Raw genomic sequence first — 21,299 nt, 5'->3', positions numbered from 1 at the left:
CAACTAGCTTGTTCCAAATGTTAGAGTTTTGGTTAGCTAAGTAGTACGAATTACTTGTGACGTACGTTACTCTATATATGATTCTTAATGTAAGTCATTTTTCATGCCATGTGTTTGTTTAGTTATCACTAACAGTTCCATTTAATTGTATAATGTTTTGGTTGTCATGAGAACAGATATGTCAGATATGAGACGCAGATATGATTGTAAGGGCTTGTTTAGCTCCCAAAAAGTTTTTCCCAAAAACATCACATCAAATCTTTGGACACATGCATGTAGCATTAAATATAGATTTTTTAAAAAAACTAATTGCACAACTAGGGAGGAAATCGCGAGACGAATCTTTTGAGTCTAATTAGTCCATGATTAGCCATAAGTGCTACAGTAACCCACATGTACTAATGACGGATTAATTAGGCTCAAAAAATTTGTCTCGCGGTTTCTAGGTGAGTTATGAAATTAGTTTTTTTATTCGCGTCCGAAAACCCTTTCCGACATCCGGTCAAATGTTCGATGTGACACCCAAAAAATATATTTTCGCGAACTAAACAGGCCTAAGTTGGCGAAATTGGCCCATACGACGAATACAGTAACGCATGTTTATTTATGAAGTTCAATTCGGCGATACGTCTACGCCCAAGAGTTGGATCAATACCGAAAGTCGTTGCTCAATTTCTTACGTGCTTACAATAAATCTAGCTAAACAAATACTCAATTATAATGCGGCCGGGGAGAAGTTATGATGCTGAATTATAAAGCTGATCATGCCACATCGTGGCAGGGTCGATTTGTCTACCCTAGTTGGTAGGAAAACAGTGTATCTTAGTTGACAGCAATGCAAATTTTATAGTCGAGATAATATCATGCCCATGCCTTAGTCACTCGCTGGCAATAAAGACCTTAGCTACTCGCTAGCTAGCAATCGTTTTCGCGCTCGAATAATGCGTTTGAACATCGCAATTAAGATCCAGTTAATCTCATTTAGTTACTGATGACGCCCTGTTGTTCGAGATCTGTTCAAAGCTCTGAAACCTCGACCTGGCGAAAAAGTTCAGAAACATCTCTAGTCAATCCAAACCGTGACGACCTTAGAGACAGAAAAGGGGAAAAATTAGCATACGTACAACTGGGTTAGCTCAACATTATGCTAGCTTAGCCTTGCCATTCAAACCTGATTTTGACAGTACACAAACACAATTCAAAACGGGCCGTGTCTTCTATTGAAAAAGAAGTTGAAAATAAATGCATATCGATCGATTGATCTGTACGTGCGCTTTCAGGTTAATTTGTTCAACGACACATGCAGTATACGCACGTCATTTCGATGGAATATGTGGGGTTGAGTTTGTTTTGAAATTTCCGCATAGATGTTGAGCCACATTTTGACACAGCGCCGTGAAAACTACTAATTATTATTAAATAATTCGCATGTGCATGTCATAAATTCCACTTGATCGCACAAGAAAATTGTGGTGCTAAGGATCGAGCAAGTCGCGCCATGGCTGATCCACGACCTAACTAGCTAAGCTATAGCTTAATTTGATTTCTATTTAAGACCTTGACATTAACTCATGGAGGTGTGCCCAATACAATTGTGACCGATCGATCGAGGAAGAAGACGACGACCATGAGGACGATGCTTCCTCTCCTCGTTATCCTCGTCGTCGGGCTCCGGCTCGCCGGCGCGAGCCCTCCGCCGCAGCCGGTGGCCTGCACCAAGGGCACCACCGACTGCACGGTGACCAACGTGTACGGCTCCTTCCCCGACCGCACCATCTGCCGCGCCGCCGACGCGTCGTTCCCGCGCACGGAGGCGGAGCTCGTGGCGGCCGTGGCGGCGGCGGCGGCGGCGGGGCGGAAGGCGAAGGCGGCGACGAGGCACTCCCACAGCTTCCCCAAGCTGGCGTGCCCCGGCGGCCGCGACGGCACCATCATCAGCACCCGGTTCCTCAACCGCACGGTGGCCTTCGACGCGGCGGCGCGGCGGATCACCGTCGAGAGCGGCGTCGTGCTGCGGGACCTCATCAGGGCCGCCGCCGCCGCCGGCCTCGCGCTGCCGCACTCGCCCTACTGGTACGGCCTCACCGTCGGCGGCCTCCTCGCCACCGGCGCCCATGGCAGCTCGCTCTGGGGCAAGGGTAGCGCCGTGCACGAGTACGTCGTCGGGCTACGCATCGTCACCCCGGCCCCGGCGAGCCAGGGGTTCGCCGTCGTCAGGGAGCTCGTCGCCGGCGACCCCGACCTCGACGCCGCCAAGGTCTCCCTCGGCGTCCTCGGCGTCATCTCTCAGGTAAGTACACAAACCACACGTGTTCTACTTCTTCGTTAATTATTTCATCATGCATGTGATCTGATCCGTACGTATATACCATGGTGCATGCATGCATTGCATGCAATTACACGTAATTGCATATGGGGGTTAATTTTGTCCTTGATTGTCCTTCTTGCTTTGGATCTTATCATGAAATGAATGAATATTACTACTACTAACTGCTTGTTGCATCGATCCATGGAGATTGATTAATTACTTTATCCTTCCTTCAAGTGAAAGATAGCCCTAATCAATCAACCAACCATATTTATGAATGAATAAAAGCATCTAGAACATGATCAATTTGACATGAAATTCATTTGATGTGATTTTGCAGGTGACATTCGAGTTGCAGCCGCAGTTCAAGAGGTCGGTGAGGTTCGTGACGCGGGACGACTCGGACTTCGCGGAGAAGGTGGCGGTGTGGGGCGGCGCGCACGAGTTCGGCGACATGGCGTGGCTGCCGCGGCAGGGGAAGGTGATCTACCGGGAGGACGACCGCGTCGACGTGGCCACGCCGGGGAACGGCCTCAACGACTACCTCGGCTTCCGCGCGCAGCCGACGCTGGGCCTCATCACCGCCAGGGCCGCCGAGGAGCGGCTGGAGAGGAACGGCACCGACATCGCCCGCTGCCTCGCGGCGCGGCTGCCGCCGTCGCTGTTCGAGCTCCAGGCCTACGGCTTCACCAACGACGGCGTCTTCTTCACCGGCTGGCCGGTGGTCGGGTTCCAGCACCGGATCCAGGCGTCGGGGACGTGCATCAGCTCGCCGGAGGACGGCCTCCTCTCCTCCTGCACCTGGGACCCACGGATCCGGGGGCCCTTCTTGTACAACTCCGGCTTCAGCATCGCGCTGCCCAGGGCGGCGGCGTTCGTCGCCGACATGATGCGGCTGCGCGACCTCAACCCGCGGGCCTTCTGCGACATCGACGCCAAGCTCGGCATCCTCATGCGCTACGTCAAGGCGAGCTCCGCCTACCTCGGCAAGCCGGAGGACTGCGTCGACTTCGACGTCACCTACTACCGGAGCTACGACGACGGCGAGCCGCGCCCGCACTCCGACGTGTTCGACGAGCTGGAGCAGATGGCGCTGCGCAAGTACGGCGCCGTCCCGCACTGGGGGAAGAACCGTAACTTCGCCTTCGACGGCGCCGCCGCCAAGTACCCCAACTCCGGCGAGTTCATCAAGGTGAAGGAGAGGTACGACCCCGACGGCATCTTCTCCAGCGAGTGGAGCGACCAGGTGCTGGGCATCAGCGGGAGCCCCAACATCGTCGACAAGCGCTGCGCCATTGAAGGCCTCTGCGTCTGCTCCGACGACTCCCACTGCGCGCCGGAGCTTGGCTACTTCTGCCGCCCGGGGAAGCTTTTCAAGGAGGCCAGGGTCTGCTCCAAAGACAAATCCGCCGCCGCCGGTGATGATGATCTCCTCGATGAATTGTGATTTATTATTATTTGATCGAATTTCGTTCAAGTCAAATAATACATGCATGGCTAGCTAGCTCTGCATGAAATGAAATGCAAATTTATATTTAATTAATCAAGAAAAAGATAAGCACGTACGAAATAATCCACCTGCTACATTGGGATGGCGTATGTGGTAGGTAGTGATACTGTAAATTGGTTGGCGTGATTTGATTTTGAGATGTAATGATGCTTTAATGTGGACAGTGTCAGTGGTTTGGAAAATTGTACTCCCTCTATCTCTAAATATTTGACGCCATTAACTTTTTAAAATATGTTTGACCATTTGTCTTATTCAAAAATTTTTATGAAATATGTAACATTTAAGTGTACATAAAAATATATTTAACAATGAATCAAATGATAGGAAAAGAATTAATAATTACTTAAATTTTTTAATAAGACGAACGATTAAATATGTTTTAAAAAATCAACGGCATCAAATATTTAGAGATGGAGGGAATATATTAATTTAATTTGAGTTGGAAGAACAAGTTCAACTGTTTGGAAGGAGCGCGCGATCTGAGTCTTAATCAGCTGTTGCTTTCGTTTTTCAATATGTGACTATAAACGTGTCTCTCTATGTTTTTCGTCGTTTTATTCGTTGAATAGGCAGAGCTCCTACCGTTGAATAGGTAAGTGTTAAACTTTGGTTTTTGTTGGTGTTCTCTCTACGTTTAATACTTCTAATTTTTAGTCCCATCCAAACACCGTTTATTTGTTTCTTGCATTTTTCTACACGTAACTATAATTAAACCTCTTTGTGCATTTCTCTGCGTATTCTTTTTAACTGAATCGGCACAGCTCCTGCCTTGTTTCTCTTTTACGGTTTTGTCAAAGGTAGGAAGTTAAAGATTAAGGTTAATCCTATTATTACTATGAAGCTACATAGTTTCTTAATTATGATGGTGGGTTGTTTTTTTTTTTAGCAAGGGCAGAGAGCCCCCATTTCCATTACTAGAAATGAATAGCAAGCTACAGAGTGAGAGCGAGAGATGGTGGCCGGGTTGTAATGATTATCATCATGCATGACATTATCTATCTAAAAAAAACTATTCATGGCAACATGTGCGGCAGCTTATTGAGGGTTGAGAGTGAGACTGTGTCATCTTGTCGGTCATGGCGTCGAATGGCTACGGTCAAGGAAATTATTTTGTTTTGAGTAGTTGAATGGAGGTCTCAATCATTTATGAATGGGGTATGCTATGTTTAATGCAACTCCTTTTTCGGTGACTAACGCAATGTCTTTTAAAATGACCACTCCTAAATACTACTATATTCTTATAGAAACAGGGCATAAACTAAATTGGGAGAATGACTAATTAATTTGGCCTTGGCCGGCCTATACTTTTTTTTATGGTTTTGTATGAAATGGAGGTGGTTTTCATATTTATATTATTATTGTGTGTATTTAGCTGATGTCACTTAATTAGGTCCACCACTTTAAAACTTGCCTCATTTAAGTTTGTGTTGTAACAGAAAATTTATCATTTGCGTTTAGGGGTGTGTGAAAAACTATGCATATTCCATCAAACCACCATGAAATATGGTTTAGGGTGTGTTATATTATGTGTTTGATTTTCAAAGTTTAAAGTGAAAACAACCGGTTTTATATTTTAGGTTGAAAAATAAATTAACTTCGAGCAATTCATAGACTTTACAGTACTTATATTTGGTGTCATTAGTATCCATAGTTCCTTATAGGCTAGATCGATGTAGATTTAATTTGCTACGGCTACAGCTGTGGTGCATTTACAGTATCGATAACAACAGATTTTGATCTGCAGAAAAGCTGAACTGATCAGGCTTCTGCAGTTGCATCGATCTGTTGGTGATAACCAAAGCAAGAGTTGATGACATTCTAACTGCAGTTTAATTAACGAAGTGCATAACATTGAGGTCATGCGGTGATCACAAATTAAACTGGCCCAGTACGACCAAGCCTTCCATTTACAGCCCAGTGCGACAAAATTTCAGCCTTAATTGTCAAGCGAGCCCATTATCAGACGAACGTGAAAAATATTGGCCCACCTATAGCCCACTAAGTGAAATCCCAGCCCAGTAATGGCCTATTAAAGCAAAATTACAGCCCACGTAATCTAGTAAAAGTACCGTACCACTAATGGCCCAGTAATACAAAATCAAGGCCCGTTTATATTACAGTATGCATTACAGCCCAATGATGATACAGTAAGTCAAATACGGCCTATTAAGAAGACAGTACGGCCCAGTAAAGGCCCATTAATAGGAAATCCCAGCCCACTAAAGTCCATTTATAGACATTACATGGTACAAAGAATACATTTAAAAAAAGCATGGTACAAAAATACATTGAACAGGCGTGGTACATAAAAGTAAATGAGTTAGCTATCAATTTGCATGGTACAAAAAATACATTAAAAAACAGGTGCATATTATAGAACGCATGGAAAATTATACATCTGAAACCATTTCATATGGTAATGGAGGTTATATTTGAAAATTTTGTTCTAAATTTTGGATGTGCTGAGGATATATATTGGTATTAGTGGATAAAAGATGCCGATAATGGAGGTTATATTTGAAAATTTTGGATGTGCGGAGGATATATATTGGTATTAGTGGATAAAAGATGCCGATAATGGAGGTTATATTTGAAAATTTTGTTCTAAATTTTGGATGCGCTGAGGATATATATTGGTATTAGTCGATAAAAGATGTCAATATTTTCTTTTTAGAGAAGTGCATTTTTACCCGATCTCTATACCCAATCGGATATATGCAGCCTTTTAAATTGAGAACTTAGCTCCTTAAACAAGTCACTGCAACCATTAGTCTACGTGACTCAAACTTATCAGTTCATTGAGACTTTTGAGGCTGACATGGTTATTTTTACGATAGGAGATTCAATGCATTCTTAATAAAAGAGATTGCTTTCTAGTGGTGTAATTATCAGTGCCATTAGCCCAATTATCATGCATCCTGAGATGGAACTCTTCAATCTCACCTCGATCAAGATTTGGCATACACTACTGGCACTTAAAATCCATGGATATCTCTACTGGCACTTAAAATCGACGAGAAAATTCGAAACCCATCTATCAGATTGCTAGTAGTTTGTTGTGGACAAACCCGTGTACCCGTGATTGATATATTGCTTGAGTAACAACTATCACATACTACAGCTGTACAGCAAGCAAATGATAGCATTTCCTACCATTTTGAAACTTGCAATGAAAAATTAAGCAGCAAAATTTGAGTCACTGAAGCGCATTTCAAACTAACTACAAGTCAACCACACAAATGTCATGCATCCTTTTACATTCTAAACCTAATTAGAACTACTGAGCATGATGCGTGAATGGTTTACATTTCTGAAATGGTTTCAGCCACATCAGAAACCATTTCTCGATTGATTCGCCGGCGGCGAGGTGGAGAGAGAGTCTCGAGCCGAGCCACGTTTCGTAGGAGGGAAGCGAGCCGAGCCGAGCCGAGTCAACAAGTACACCGTACACGGATCCCGTATAGAGACGAGACAAGCGTACATTCGTACGTACTCCGTGCAAATACTGTTTGTTGCGTCGAATACACGACAAAGTCAACGAACGATACAGCGTGGCGGGGGAGCTCATCTCACTGGCCTCGCGCTCCCACACTGCCACGTCACTCACACTCTCACTAATGGCTACTTGGTGGTTCCGGCGAAGTAGGCGAGCGCGCCGACGAGCGGCGCGTTGATGTAGGTGGCCGGCTCCGACTGCGCGAAGTTGCCGCGGTCGTCGGCAAAGGCGTCGCGGCTGTCCGGCCCGCCGACGACGGCGCCGACGAGCACGTTCGGGTTGGGCTCGCCGGAGTGGAGGTAGCCGAAGCCGGCGTCGCAGGAGATCCGCCCCGGGTGGGCGCGCACCGACGGCATGGACGCGCCGCGGTGGTGCGCCCGCCTCGGGTACCTGCACCCGAACCCCACCATGTACGACATCCCCGCCGGGTTCTTCCCCAGGATGTAGTCCACCTGCCGCTTCGCCACCGCCACCAGCTCCGCCGCCGACACCTCCCCCCTCGCTCCGCCGCCGCCGTCGCCGCACGACGCAGTGGCGCCGCTCGACCGGAGGTACTTGGCGTACGCCAGCATCAGGAACGTCGCCGTCGTCACGTACTGCATGTTGCTGGAGCCTTCCCTGTACAGGAGGCCGCCGGGGGTGTACCGCGACTGGAAGCTCGCCGTGCCGGGCACCAGCGAGCAGATGTAGCTGTCGGAGTGCGCCTTGTAGAGCTCGAGGCCTTGGAGGCGGTTGCGGAGGAAGCCCTTGGCGAGGAGCACCTTGGTGCCCACCCGCTTGTCGTCCCAGCTGAAGGAGTAGTCGTCGTCCCCGGCGCCGAGCTGCATCCCGTTCGCCTCCACGTACGACATGAACGACGCGTTCCTCGACGCGCGGTGCAGCCACGACGCCCCCCACAGGAGCTCGTCGTGGTAGCCCGAGTAGGAGCAGTAGAACGGGCACACCGACGACGCCAGCGAGTCGCTGTACGACCCGCGGTGCCGGTCGGCGAAGTCGAACACCTGCGTCGCGGCGTGGAGGAGGCGCGCGGAGTAGGCCGGGTCGGCGCGGCGGAACACCATGGACGACGCGGCGAGCGCGGCGGCCGTCTCGCCGGCGACGTCGGAGCCCGGCTTGTCGGCGGTGACGCGGTAGACGCTGCGGGGTGTGTCCATGTCCTCGGGGCGCTCCCAGCAGCGGTGGTCCTGGTTGGGGTCGGCGACCTGGACGTAGAGCGCGCCGGGCGTGGCGGTGGCGGCCTTGAGGAGGTAGTCCGCGCCCCAGCGCACGGCGGCGCGGGCGTTGGGCAGCTCGGCGCCCATGAACTTGCCGAAGTCGAGCACGCTCCACGCCAGCATCGTCGTCGAGAACGCCATGGGCAGGCCGAACTTGACGTTGTCGCCGGCGTCGTAGTACCCGCCCACCAAATCCACCTGAAACACAAACACGCCGGAATCACAAACTCCTCCTCGCCGGAGACAAGGAAGAAAGGGAAAGAGAGAGAGGCGGCGTACGTACATTGTACTGGGCGCCGTCGGTGAGGCCGGAGTCGGCGCGCCACGGCATGCGGTTGCCGGGCGGGAGCTTGCCGGAGCGCTGGCCCTCGAAGAAGATGATGGACTTGGCGAGCGCGTCGGCGTAGTTGAACGCCATGGCCGAGCTCGGAACTAAGAGCAGCAGGTGGAGCACGACCAGCAGCCGCAGCCGAATGCCGGCGCCGCCGCACCTGCTGCTCTTTGGCTCCATTGCTGCCTGCCTCACCGGCGAAGTGAGAGTGTGGCTCGAGAGTGACCAACTGCACATTAATATAGTGTGAAAAGCAGTGGCCGTTAAGTTAGTTAATTTGGCCGGTGCTGGAGTAGTATATCAATTTGCTGCGAGAAACCGGGAAGTTGGGGGGACAATTTGCAGGAGTTGAGAGGAAAAGAAATCGAAATTCCAATTTCCAAGTGAGCATTTCTTTTTTCCTTTTTGACTGACAATGTCTCATGGCTTTGGGATTTGTATACCAAAAAGAATGAATGAAATATACCAGTAGCACTTGCTAACTGGAATTCAACAGAGTTTGCAGAAGCTATCAATGTGACAAGCACACAACAATTCGTGGTTGGGGCTATTTTTAGTTCAGCGCAAAGTTTATATTTGGATAGAAATTAAAGATAATGTGACTGAAAAGTTATGTGTGTATGACAGGTTGATGTGATGGAAAAGAAAGAATCCAAACTTTAGATCTAAACACAGCCAGGTATATTTCTAAAACCAAAATTATCATATTTGTTCATCTGAAGATGAACAAAAAAAAAACAGCTGCCTTGTGACAATCCTGTTCCTTTGAGATTCACAGGAGAAAATAATTTGATGCACACGCACACACAAACAGTATCATCTAAATTCTCAGCAATGAACACCGTGTTTAGTTCTAAATTTTTTTTTCAAACTTCCAATTTTTTTATCACATTAAAACTTTTTACACATATAAACTTTTAATTTTTCCGTCGCATCATTTCAATTTTAACCATACTTCTAATTTCGGTGTGAACTGAACACACCCGAAACTGGAAAGCCAAAGCGTCCGGTATGTTAGCTACTAGGCCGGTGCAGAGCAGAACGTAGGCTGGGGAATTCGGCGACTGGTCGGCTTTTTGCAAAGCCAAAGCAAAAGCATGCAGCGACATGGACGACCGTCTCTGCTCACCTTCAGCTACTGCTACTGGTACTCCTCTGCCTGTCTTTCTCTCTTTTTCCTTTTTCTTTCTTTACAATCTTCAAGCCAGCCATCCATTTCTCCATCTATTCCGATGGCCTTCCTTTCTCCATTCTCATCTCATGCGTGTGTTCAACCAAGGCCACACTGCAATGATGCCTCCAGTTGCATGAACATTCATATCAAGGCTGTGTTTAGTTCCAATTAAAAATTTGAAGAAATTGGAACGATGTGACGGAAAAGTTAGAAGTTTGTATGTGTAGAAAAGTTTGATGTGAAAGAAAAGTTGGAAGTTTGAAGAAAAAAATTAAAAACTAAACAAGGCCCAATCGCATTTTGATCTCCATTGATGGTATATTATTAAGGATCTGTTTGGATCATTTAATCCCTAGACTAAAATTAGTCCACGATTAAAAACTTTAGTTCCCTACTGTTTAGATCTAGGGAAGGCATGTGAACCGAGGGACAAAGGAGAGAGACTGTTACTTTAGGGCAGTCCCAACCCATAACACTAGATATGGTTTCCATAAACTCCACATCATCAAGAAACTACTAATAGACACTACTCTTCCAATGCAAACACCACTATTACATACTTCAATTTAATGCTACTTATCTCACATGATGTCTTGGATGTTGTGTAGAAACCATGTCTCATGCAAGACATGGTTTCCCTCTCTTTCTTCATTTATTCACTTGCCACATCATTTTTTTGTCCTAGGTGGCAACTTATTTAATGCTATGGATACTATCCTAGTTATTGGGTTGGGAATGCCCTTAGTCCCTACAAGTATCTCCAAGAGGGACTAATATATTTTAGTCCTAATATGCACGTTTAGTTTTTTTAGTCACCCTGTTTGAATTCTTAGGAACTAAAAAGTACTAAACTGAAGGGACTAATGGATTATTCCCGTGAACCAAATATGGCATAAGCTATGCTACTTACTAATTACCTGCAGTAGAATGGCATTAAGAAGAGCATGCTTAACTAGTGGAATGAATGAACGCTCCACTCCAAGTGCAATTGGCAATGATGATGTTCTCTCCAGTCTCCACCCCATAATACTGAAGGACTACTCCTATAATCTGAAGTTAATTGCAGAGCTCGAGGATGGCAGATGCATTTGTTGTGTTCCATCCATGGGGGCAACAAGACCCCTCTGCTTGATACAAGCACATGTGTAGCTTTCCTTTTGTCTTACTCCAATCTCAAGTGCAATCCTACTATCACTTCAGAAAAAAAAATCATCAAAGTAAAGCATAGATAATGTACTCGTACTACTACTATTCCACCATCAAGGAAGAAATTACTCTACCATAACTGCTTTTCCTTCTGTCCTACTGCAATCTCAACTTCTCAAGTGCAGTCCTACTACTTCAGATAAGATACTCCATTCCAAAGTGCAGTAGGTACAATGTACTAGTACCATCAAGTAAATTTATCACCACTAAATTTAACAGAAGCTGTAGTAAATTTGATTGTTGGGCTTGACTATTGCCATGCTTTGATAAGACTGGTTAAACGCCTGAAGCTGTGACCACTGATGTTTACCGAACTGTTCACATGCAGCGTGCAGAGGCCTGAGAAGCAGGTGAAGAACTGTAAAAATAAAATAAAAAGGCTGGTCAAGTCTGGAGAGTGGTCAAAACTGACAAACATGCGTTGCGTTGTAGCTAAAAGTAAGGGCTTGGCTTTGCATGGCAGGCACTGGCCTTCATCACAGAGAATCCTATTCCTAGGGTACTGTACTATACGTGCTATGACCAGAACAGTTTCATCAGTGAACAAAGCTGACAGTTGAAATACACACAGGGGGACCTCGTCCTGATTCTGAATCTGCTTTCGCTGGGGATTATGCAGTCATGCTGCCTGAAAAAAGTTTAAGCAAATCTAGTGGGTTTAATGCAAAGAGGAAGTAATTCGTGTTGATCTGTTCCTTTTTCAACTCCCGTTCAGAACCGAGGGCAAGTGGTAGTAAATGGGAGATGTTATTTTGTGCATTCTAAAGTTCAGAAATGCAGCTGGGGGGCTTTTTTTATAAAGCTGGATATTTATAAATGGAAAAATTGCAAAAACCACCCTAGATATTATCCCGAGTTTGAGACTTCCTCCATGAGACAATTCGTTGGAAATACCCCTTCTAATTCACATTAGTTTAATATTCCTCTTCAATTACCATTGTTCATGTGTTTCTTACTTTCTTTCCTCTTCCCTAACTATTGTTACTCGTCCATTCTCATGGCGCAAAGCATCAGAATTGCATCGAGCTCATATTTCTTATCTTGAATCTGCCAAAGCCCAAAGAAACCAGGCACCGGTAAACCCTATGTGACAAACGCAACAACTCATCTTCGACGACCCCTGCATCCAAGAGCAAAGACTCGTGATCACTATCACCCAACGATGTGCTGCCTGATAGGTCGCCATGAGTGGGGATGCCACGGTCGTGTCATCGGGTCTAGCCAACATGAGTGACGACCATGTCTCCTCGCCTATTAGTGTTTGTATAAGCGTGTATGTAGTTAATAGAACGGATATTAATAATTGGGGAAGAAGGAAAAAAACACGTGAACAATGATAATTGAGGGAAAATACCAAACTGTTGTAGACAGATTCAGCAGAAATAGCTGAAGAATATACGTGCTTTTATTCCTTTGAGAAATTAGCTATAGCACCTGTTGGTTCTTCAGAGTTGTTGGTACTGAATTCTCAGTCAGTCACAGTCCGAAGAACGCAGTCCGCTAAGTTCTTTCTAGTGGGTTGCCAACTCACTTCCCTAGTTTTCTACGTGCATATTTTTCAAACAACTAAACGGTACATATTTTGTAAAAAGTTTATATTGAAAAGTTATTTTAAAAAATCATATTAATCCATTTTTTAATTTTTTTATAGCTAATACTTAATTAATCACGTGTTAATCTATCGCCACGTTTTCCGTGCGGAGGGGAGGGGTTCCCGACCTCTCCAAAAGAACACACACTTAGTGATTCAGATCAGAGTTCACACAAAATACTACACAATACGGGCAGTTTTGCTCATGATCGACTCGGACTATTGGTCAATCAAACAGCAGCAAATTCAGAACCATTTGCACGAATCAGGACTATTTTTACCCAATTACAACTAGCATTTCAAACGAAATGCATCTGTATTGAGACCAGGACCTAACCGGGGAAAAAAATCGCAAATTATAGCAAAGCAACTCCAAGGGAAACAAGAGGCGTCTCGGCCTCACCTCAGACGGCGATTCAACAAGAGGTCGAACAGCCTCGCGCCACCGTCGCCTCACCCCGTCGCCGCCACCGCCGGGCTCCACCTCGGTGAACGGCCCACCATCGCACACTATTCATGATCGTGGGCCGTCGGATGACGAAAACGGGCCAGTCTTTTTTTGTAGACTTTAAGGGTTCGATGACGAAATCTCTGAACCCACTTCTCTGATCGTTTAACCGCTGAATCACTGTAAAAATATTTAGTCGCGCGTAACCATTAAGGATTTCTAATTCTTATATGCCAAATAATCTCAAACTCAAATGCAATACCTGAAAACGGTCAGGATTTGAACTCCAGCAGCAGCATGCAGCATGCTCTCTCTCCGTCTGAATTTTGGGACAATTTGGCACTGAGGCCGTCGACATGAGGACTGAAAAAAGCATAAACATCGAGCAACATGTATCTGGAACAAAAGTGCATTGATCTTGTATCGAGTGGATCTTTGCTTCGGTTACTGTACTTGACCTTTTAGCTCCTGAATTGTACCAATGCTTAGTCAGTAATCAAACAAGCTTCATTCAGCCCATCAAAACAAAACAGGTTTTGAAGCCATCAAAGAACATTATCATGCAGCCTGTCAAAACAAGACTGTTTTGAAGCAAATTTAGGTAGGAAAAAATTAAAACATTTAAATTCAGGAAAAAAAATAAAACATTCAAATTTGATTTGGATGGGGTGCACCAGCCAAGGCTGTAGTGCAACGCCTAGGCGACACATGAGGGCCCTAGTGGCAAGCCACTATGGTGGACACTGGCTCGGCAAAACCCTCAAATGGGCCGGCCTTTTGAAAAGTCTGTAGTTAAGGGGGTTCGGAGTCAAAATCTCCGACCTCCCTTTCTGACTGTTTCACCCCATCATATCGCAGTAAAACTATTTGAGAGGCATTGATATAGATTGATCATATCTAGCTGTTATATCAACTATATGAGGAGAAATTTGAAGATAAATATGAGCTTGCCTTGCATTTTTTTTCTTTTCTTTCTCAATTCTCATGATTTATTTTTCCTAGAATCCTGTCATGTTCATCCTGATGTTAAGCTTCAAAGACGCAGAAATTGTTTTTTCGCGAAGAAAGACGCAGAAATTGTAAGAAGCTGCAGTAAAGACGATCAAGATATGAACTCCAGATCGACCTCCAACAACGTGCTCTTTCCTTTAAGTCTGTAGTTTGGGACAAATTGCTGTGGAGAGCGTCCCCAGTCGACCTGAACAAACACTAGCTTCAATTGGCTCTTTTAGTTGTTTTACTCTACTTAGTTCTGAATTTTCAGTCTGACAAACACAGAATTACGAACGGTCGAACGCATGCATCTGTAGCGTGAATTGACAATTACATAAACATTTGTTATTTGCACTACACTATAGACCATAGTGAATCTTTACTTACATGTGCTGGGCATAAAAATAATAATTTCAGTACACAACAACTGTACTTTTTACATTCTGAACAAGGGTTCTTAGATGCAACCTTCCACTGTACTTTGCAAGAAGAATTCTCAAGCTCAAGGCAAGGCCTTAATTAACCCAGAGAAGGGAATCATTGATGATTTGTTTATCGCCATGTACAAACACAAATGATAAAACAGAGAACTATCAGGATTGGAACTGTTGCTTTGTGCTCTATCTATATGATCTGAAGTTTGGCACAAATTCTCACTGAGGCATCTAACAAGAGACCTGAAAGAAAATTAACAGAGATTGAGCAACATGGTATGTGGGAACAGCCGTGCTTTCATCTAATATATTCAAACAAAAAAAAGATTTGTCAGTATGTATTTTGAAGAACAGATTTGTGCTCCTTTGTTCAGAATTGTCAGTCTGAATATATTCAAACAAAAAAAGATTTGCCGGTATGTATCTTGAAAAACAGATTTGTGCTCCTGACAATACCAGTAGATGTGCAAATGCTATTCAGCAATCAAAGAGACCATCAAAAGTGACTCAGAAGTTTAAAGGCAAATTTCATGCCCTGAAACAAAGAGCTTGGATAAATTGGATTTAACAAATTCAATTGGATTTGGTTGGGGTGCGCCAGCCAAGGCTGTAGTGCAACGCCTAGGCGACACACGAAGGCCCTAGTGGCAAGCCACTATGGTGGACCCTCCCCCACAAAAAATAAATTTAATATCAAAGTGGGCACATGGCCACGTATCAGATATTAAACTGATAAGAACAGATACTACACTTGATCTTAGCCAAAAGGCCGAGAAAGGTATGAGTTGCAATGTTGGCTACACCCTGCTTTTCTAGCCTCTTCCTGGTACTACTCTCCTTGATCCTGCGATGTGGTACAAAACGAAGACAGCATTGGCGTTTGCTGTGCCTGTGTGGGCCGCTGACTCGTCGAGGCCTTCTCAAATGGGCCGGCCTTTTTTTTTGCAAGCCTGTGTTACTGGGGTTCGTGTTTACTTGGGGGTTCGGAGAAAAAAATATTCAGACCCCCTTCTCTGATCAAAATCTACTCACTGAAAGCGATCAAGATCTCAACTCCAGACCTCTGCTCTTTATTGAAGTCTTAAGTTTGGAACAAATTGGTGTGGAGAGCATCAATGAATTGACCTGAATTAAAACATTTAGAGAGACATGTATCTGGGACCAAAGTGTGCTTTGATCTTGTATCTATTCGCTCTTTGATTTTGTTACTGTACTTAGTTCTGAAATTTCAGTCTGAAGATCACAAAAAACCGGAACTCTTTTTTTTCTTTTTTGCAGAAAACAGAAACAATTGTGCTCCAGTAATTGTATCCCTGCTTTGGATCTATTATGAGCACACACCTAATAAAATTATGAACGTCCGAACGCATGCAGAACGAATTAACAATTACATAAACATTTGCCATTTTCACTACATTATAGACCATGGTGAGACTTTACATGTGCTGGGCATAAAACAATAATTTCAGTACACAACTGTACTTTTTACATTCTGAACAAGGGTTCTTAGATGCAACTGTCCACTTCACTTTGCAAGAAGAATTCTCAAGCTCAAGTCAAGGCCTTAATTAACCCAGAGAAGGAAATCATTGATGATTTGTTTATCGCCATGTACAAACACAAATGATAAAACAGAAAATGATTAGGATTGGAACTGTTGCTTTGTGCTCTATCTATATGATTGGCATAAATTCTCACTGAGGCATCTAACAAAAGACCTGAAAGAAAAATAACAGAGATCGAGCAACATGGTATGTGGGAACAGCCGCTTTCATCTAATTGTCTTGTATCTATTGGCTCCTTGATTTAGTTAGATACTGTACTTTGTTCTGAATTGCCAATCTGAATATATCTATCTATTATATACTAAAAGTCCATTAAACGTCCTACAAACACTCTCAAGACGACATGTGGCATTCTTATAAACGCTCCTAAACCGCCACATGGCACTATTTAATCTCACCGTCGATTTTCATTTAAATTGGTGGACCCGTTATTTTAGACCATTAGATTATATCTATATCTATACCGTTGATTTTCACTTAAATTGATGGATCCGTTATTTAGATCATTAGATTAGATATATATCTCTAATACTAATACTTTCCACCTATACATACGAGAGAGAATAGGTTCGCCAAAAAAAAAGTAAGTATGTAAGATTGAAAAGGAACAATAAAACCTACATACGTACGGTAAAAGAATAAAGCCATCGTGTCAAAAAAAGATAGAACCAAAAAAAATATACGTATATAGTATCATACAAAAAAAATAAAAAAAACTCCCATATACTCCCATACATTAGTTATTATTAATAAATTTGAAAAAAATAAATATATTCTTCGAATTAGTAAAGGTGTCTCATGTGATTATCAACAATAAGTATTGAAAATAAACCAAGCGCTAAACTATAGATGTTTGTCAAAATATAAATGTTTAACACCATAAATACACATGGTGTCTACTCTATACCAGGAATCTACTCAAAACTTAAAAAAAAAATTCTTTTGATCACCTCCATCTTCTCTTTTAGTACCGTCGAATTACAACTTCGCTCATTTTCAAATTGCATAATGTCTAACACCATAAACACGTGGTGTCTACTCTATACCATGAATCTACTCTCAAAACATAAAAAAAAACATTCTTTTGATCACCTCCATCTTCTCTTTTTCCTTTCATGAAGGGCATAAGCATGAATAACATAGTTTGCTACGTTGCTATAAGTATAACAGGGACGTACATATGGGAGTTAAGGCGGTCCCAGTGGAGACCACAGTCACCAATAGTGCTCAACTTACTACTTACCGATGCACAACTCGATAAGGGTGTGATAGTAAATTAGGCATTAAAATTGTGCTCCAGGTTAGTCTGGAGGTGCACAACGGGACCCATGTTTCAATGCAACAGACAAAGAAAGTCTCGCCACTACAATCGGCTTCACGCATTAGAGAAGCATTTATATATAACTTGATGTTATTCTATTAATTTGTACAAGTGGTATTTTTACAATATTTATATATAGTTTTGAAAATTGGTGAGGCACGAAACACTTACGTGTAGTGCATATTTCAATGTATTAATGATGTATTAGGCTTATTTTATTGATACATTACGTAGTTCATCTATGAATAGGTACTTGGCTTTTAAACAGTGATAATAGGTTGAAGTGACAACAAGAAAATTTATATGTAACCAGAGGCAAAGTGATTTTATTTAATCTAGGAGATAACCTTATTACTTAAATATATTAAAATATGCAATATATTTCTCGGCTTATAAATGGTGAGATATAACCTTTTTAAAAAATTGTCTTCATAAAACTGCCCGCGCATCTGCGCGGGCTTTCTTCCTAGTTCAAACAAAAAGACAATATATTCAAACAAAAAGAGATATGTCATTGTTTTAGTTAGATACTGTACTTTGTTCTTAATTGTCAGTCTGAATATATTCAAACAAAAAGAGATATGTCAGTATGTATTTTGAAGAACAGATTTGTGCTCCTGACAATACCAGTGGATGTGCCAATGCTGTTCAGCAAAATCAAAAAGACCACCAAAAGAGACTAAAAAAGTTTAAAGGCAAATTTCATCCCCTAAAACAAAGAGCTTGAATAAATTGGATTTAATAAGTTCAATTGGATTTGGTTGGGGTGCGCCTGCCAGGGCTATAGTGCAACATCTAGGCGACACACGAGGGCCCTAGTGGCAAGCCACTGTGGTGGACCCTCCCCCACAAAAAAATAAATTTAATATCAAAGTGGGCACATGACCCACGTATCAGATATTAAACTGATAAGAACAGATACTACACTTGATCTTAGCCAAAAGGCCGAGAAAGGTATGAGTTGCAACATTGGCTACCCCCTGCTTTTGTAGCCTCTTCCTGGTACTACTCTCCTTGATCCTGCGATGTGGTACTAAACGAGGACAACGTTGGCATTTGCTGTGTCTGTGTGGGCCGCTGGCTCGTCGAGGCCTTCTCAAATGGGCCGGCCTTTTCTTTTGCAAGCCTGTTTACTCGCTGCAAGCTCGAACTAGAAATTGCTTTGTTCAACAAGTGACATGATTCTTTGGCTGATTATGAAGATTGCAGGTGTGCGTACATCAAAGGATTGATGGAACATGCACTGCAGTTTGGTTTAACGGTTACATCGAATCGAAGCAAGAACAATTACATGAATATTTGAAATATTGCATTTGTACTATATTAATACCATGATGGATCTTTAATTACAGGTAGTGGGCACAAGAATTTCTGTATACAAGCACTGCATTTTTTTACATGAGGAATAAATAAGGGATTATTGCGGAAACTATCTAACTAGTAAAATATTTATGTGGAAATTTCTCGAGCTCAAAGGCAAAGCCTTAATTTTCCCAGGCAAGGAGATCACTGACGGTTTTCTGTGATCTGTCTATCTATATACCAAATGATAAAGAGTGGTACAACGTATGAACTGTCGATTGGCCTGCAGGCAAGTGAACAAAGTAAAAGAAACTAATAATTAGTCATACGCAGCAAGAACAAGATCGTACCACACAATTGGTTAACCGATTCTTACCTAGCTACTATGGGCTATGAGCTGTGGTGCGAGCGTTTTCATAAGAAACTGAAAACGTCCAACATCTGAATTCAGCATTGATGTGATGTGCTCTAAGTCTGAAGTTTGGGACAAATTGGCGCTGAGGGTGTTGAGATGGAACCTGAAAAAAAAAAATCAAGACCAACCAAAATAAGTCTGCGATATGCTCTGCTGCTATTTCAAACTGGCAGTGCTAGCTAGATTTGGTCAGATTCTTCAATCTGAGATGTTGGCAATTTGGGTGAAACTCACATAGATTGGCATAGCAGGGCTGTTTTGATGCTGGGTCTTCTTCCAAGGGTGGGGGCACTTGGCCGTAAATCATTTCACAGCTCATATCTTCAAAATCTGCGGTGATTCATAAATTCAGTACTTCAGGGTACATAATCAGCTAGGACAGTGTAAAAATTGAGAAGAAAAAGGATGGACAACATGCATGTCAAATGTAGTATGTCAATGTCAAAAGAACAGGAAGAGGAAACTGCAGAGTTTGGCATTGAGTAGCACAAGAACGATGTCTGTCTTACTTGGATTCATGGTGAGAGGGAGTCCGAACTCGTTGGTGAAGAAGTTTTGCGTCGGAATTTTGCACATGTTGACGCACATTCCGACGCAGCCGCTGTTCTCCAGGTACCTGAAACGGCGATGAATGTTTTCTGAATTTTTTACTGAATCTCGCTTGAAATCCAAGACGAACACAGTTGAATCGTCCGTCTTACCTGCATTTCTTTATCAGCACTCCACTCTTCTGCTTCACCCCATTGACCTCAACCTCCACAACCTGAAAGATCAAGGAATTGATGCAATGAGTTCATGACGATGAACTAGCTGTGTCTCTGAATTATACTCCTACCTCTGATGGGCCGACGAGCCAGTGGAAGAAGGGGACGGTGAGGGCAGCGTTGAACTCGCAGGCCCACCTCGTCGGCGGGAAGAGCTTCTTGAACTGCTCGGGGGCGCCGGGGGGGAGCATGGAGAGGAGCACCTCGCGGACGGCCTCCTGCTGCTGCGCCCGCGTCCGCCCCACCATCACCCGCCGCGACACGTCCACGAAGCTCTCGTAGTCCCACTCCCACACCGACCTCGAGCTCTTCTCCTTCTTCTTCTCCTTCCCCTTCCCGCCGGAGCTGGAGACGACGGCGTACTTCTCCATCTTGCGCGCGAACAGCCCCATGAAGGCGCGCTCCACCGGCCCGTCCCGGTACTCCGTCTTCTCCCCCATCGGCGCCGGCGCAGTCGCCGCGCACCGAACCCTCCTCCCTGCCGACGGTACACGCGACCACGGCGCCGCCACTGGCGCCAACAGCAACGCCGCCGCCGCCATAGTCGTCGTCGTCGTACGTCGTCCTGGCTCAGCTCAGCCTCTGCGTACTCTTGGCGCGTCTCCAGGTTTCATGGGCGGTGGTGGTGGTTCTTGGCATTGGCGTTGCGTCGTCAGGCGAACCTGAGGCTGCCGGCGTGACACGGTGGCGGCGAGCGGGGGGCCATCGCCGTGGATGCTTGGCACTGGGTGCACGACGGCCACAATAATTTGGTGGATTATATGGTGATGGTGATGATGTTTGTGGCGATTCGATTGGCTCGTGGCGCCCACGATTTTTTGTGTGGAGGCCCAAAGGATGGCAAGTCCAATGGGCCAAAATTTTCACCTTCGGCCCTCGGCCTGATGGACCTAGGCCTATGTCTACATGGGCTGAATTCACATTTCACAACTGACGTAGGCTGAGTTCGTTTCTTTTACTTCCCCAACTCACCTCTCTCTCTTTTCCATAGGCACGTTTTTAAATTATTAAACGGTTTTTTAAATATATATATATATATATGAAAGTTTTTTTTTACCAAAATCATATTAATCCATTTTCAAAATATAGCTAATACTTAATTAATTATATATTAATGAGGAGTATTTCGTTTTGCGTGCGTGGGATCTCAACCATAGAACTCAACCGTAGTGTACTTATTGGCTACTTTATTGCTACACACGTAATGTCATCGCTTATACACTTCAT

The 21,299-nt window shown here is 44.3% G+C and overlaps 3 protein-coding genes and 2 non-coding genes across 5 annotated transcripts; 1 reads left to right on the top strand and 4 right to left on the bottom strand.

Moving 5' to 3' along the window:
* The first annotated feature begins 1,469 nt into the window (after positions 1 to 1,469).
* LOC127782374 (probable L-gulonolactone oxidase 4) lies at positions 1,470 to 4,048 on the top strand. The gene is made up of 2 exons (XM_052309548.1): positions 1,470 to 2,290; positions 2,649 to 4,048. The coding sequence occupies exons 1-2, from the start codon at positions 1,628 to 1,630 to the stop codon at positions 3,753 to 3,755; spliced, it is 1,770 nt and encodes a 589-aa protein (XP_052165508.1). The 5' UTR covers positions 1,470 to 1,627; the 3' UTR covers positions 3,756 to 4,048.
* A 3,239-nt stretch (positions 4,049 to 7,287) lies between these two features.
* Positions 7,288 to 9,111, bottom strand: LOC127782375 (endoglucanase 19). The gene is made up of 2 exons (XM_052309549.1): positions 8,812 to 9,111; positions 7,288 to 8,726 (listed from the first exon to the last, which is right to left on the bottom strand). Exons 1-2 carry the CDS (start codon positions 9,094 to 9,096, stop codon positions 7,440 to 7,442), a joined length of 1,572 nt encoding a protein of 523 aa, XP_052165509.1. The 5' UTR covers positions 9,097 to 9,111; the 3' UTR covers positions 7,288 to 7,439.
* A 6,181-nt stretch (positions 9,112 to 15,292) lies between these two features.
* LOC127783406 (U2 spliceosomal RNA) lies at positions 15,293 to 15,487 on the bottom strand. The gene has a single exon (XR_008019310.1). It is a non-coding gene; the product is annotated as a U2 spliceosomal RNA (small nuclear RNA).
* Positions 15,488 to 18,352: 2,865 nt separating this feature from the next.
* LOC127783416 (U2 spliceosomal RNA) lies at positions 18,353 to 18,549 on the bottom strand. Its single transcript, XR_008019320.1, has one exon. It is a non-coding gene; the product is annotated as a U2 spliceosomal RNA (small nuclear RNA).
* Positions 18,550 to 18,887: 338 nt separating this feature from the next.
* Positions 18,888 to 20,801, bottom strand: LOC127781543 (beta-carotene isomerase D27, chloroplastic). The gene is made up of 6 exons (XM_052308508.1): positions 20,144 to 20,801; positions 20,010 to 20,071; positions 19,818 to 19,924; positions 19,543 to 19,638; positions 19,270 to 19,411; positions 18,888 to 19,176 (listed from the first exon to the last, which is right to left on the bottom strand). The coding sequence occupies exons 1-5, from the start codon at positions 20,612 to 20,614 to the stop codon at positions 19,362 to 19,364; spliced, it is 786 nt and encodes a 261-aa protein (XP_052164468.1). The 5' UTR covers positions 20,615 to 20,801; the 3' UTR covers positions 18,888 to 19,176; positions 19,270 to 19,361.
* Positions 20,802 to 21,299: the final 498 nt, after the last annotated feature.

The sequence above is a fragment of the Oryza glaberrima genome, chromosome 8, assembly GCF_000147395.1.
Source record: "Oryza glaberrima chromosome 8, OglaRS2, whole genome shotgun sequence".
Lineage (NCBI taxonomy): Eukaryota > Viridiplantae > Streptophyta > Magnoliopsida > Poales > Poaceae > Oryza > Oryza glaberrima.
The sequence above is the reverse complement of the archived record's forward strand: the minus strand, read 5'-3'. Positions and strand labels throughout refer to the sequence as shown.

Excerpts from the sequence above, each read along its gene's own strand:
- LOC127782375 (XM_052309549.1), bottom strand. The coding sequence starts at position 9,096 with ATGTGCAGTTGGTCACTCTCGAGCCACACTCTCACTTCGCCGGTGAGG. Across the intron at positions 8,727-8,811 it reads CCGACGGCGCCCAGTACAAT|GTGGATTTGGTGGGCGGGTA; the intron begins GTACGTACGCCG and ends TTTGTGTTTCAG.
- LOC127782374 (XM_052309548.1), top strand. The coding sequence starts at position 1,628 with ATGAGGACGATGCTTCCTCTCCTCGTTATCCTCGTCGTCGGGCTCCGG. Across the intron at positions 2,291-2,648 it reads TCCTCGGCGTCATCTCTCAG|GTGACATTCGAGTTGCAGCC; the intron begins GTAAGTACACAA and ends GTGATTTTGCAG.
- LOC127781543 (XM_052308508.1), bottom strand. The coding sequence starts at position 20,614 with ATGGCGGCGGCGGCGTTGCTGTTGGCGCCAGTGGCGGCGCCGTGGTCG. Across the intron at positions 20,072-20,143 it reads GGCTCGTCGGCCCATCAGAG|GTTGTGGAGGTTGAGGTCAA; the intron begins GTAGGAGTATAA and ends TTGATCTTTCAG. Across the intron at positions 19,412-19,542 it reads GCCCTGCTATGCCAATCTAT|GTTCCATCTCAACACCCTCA; the intron begins GTGAGTTTCACC and ends TTTTTTTTTCAG.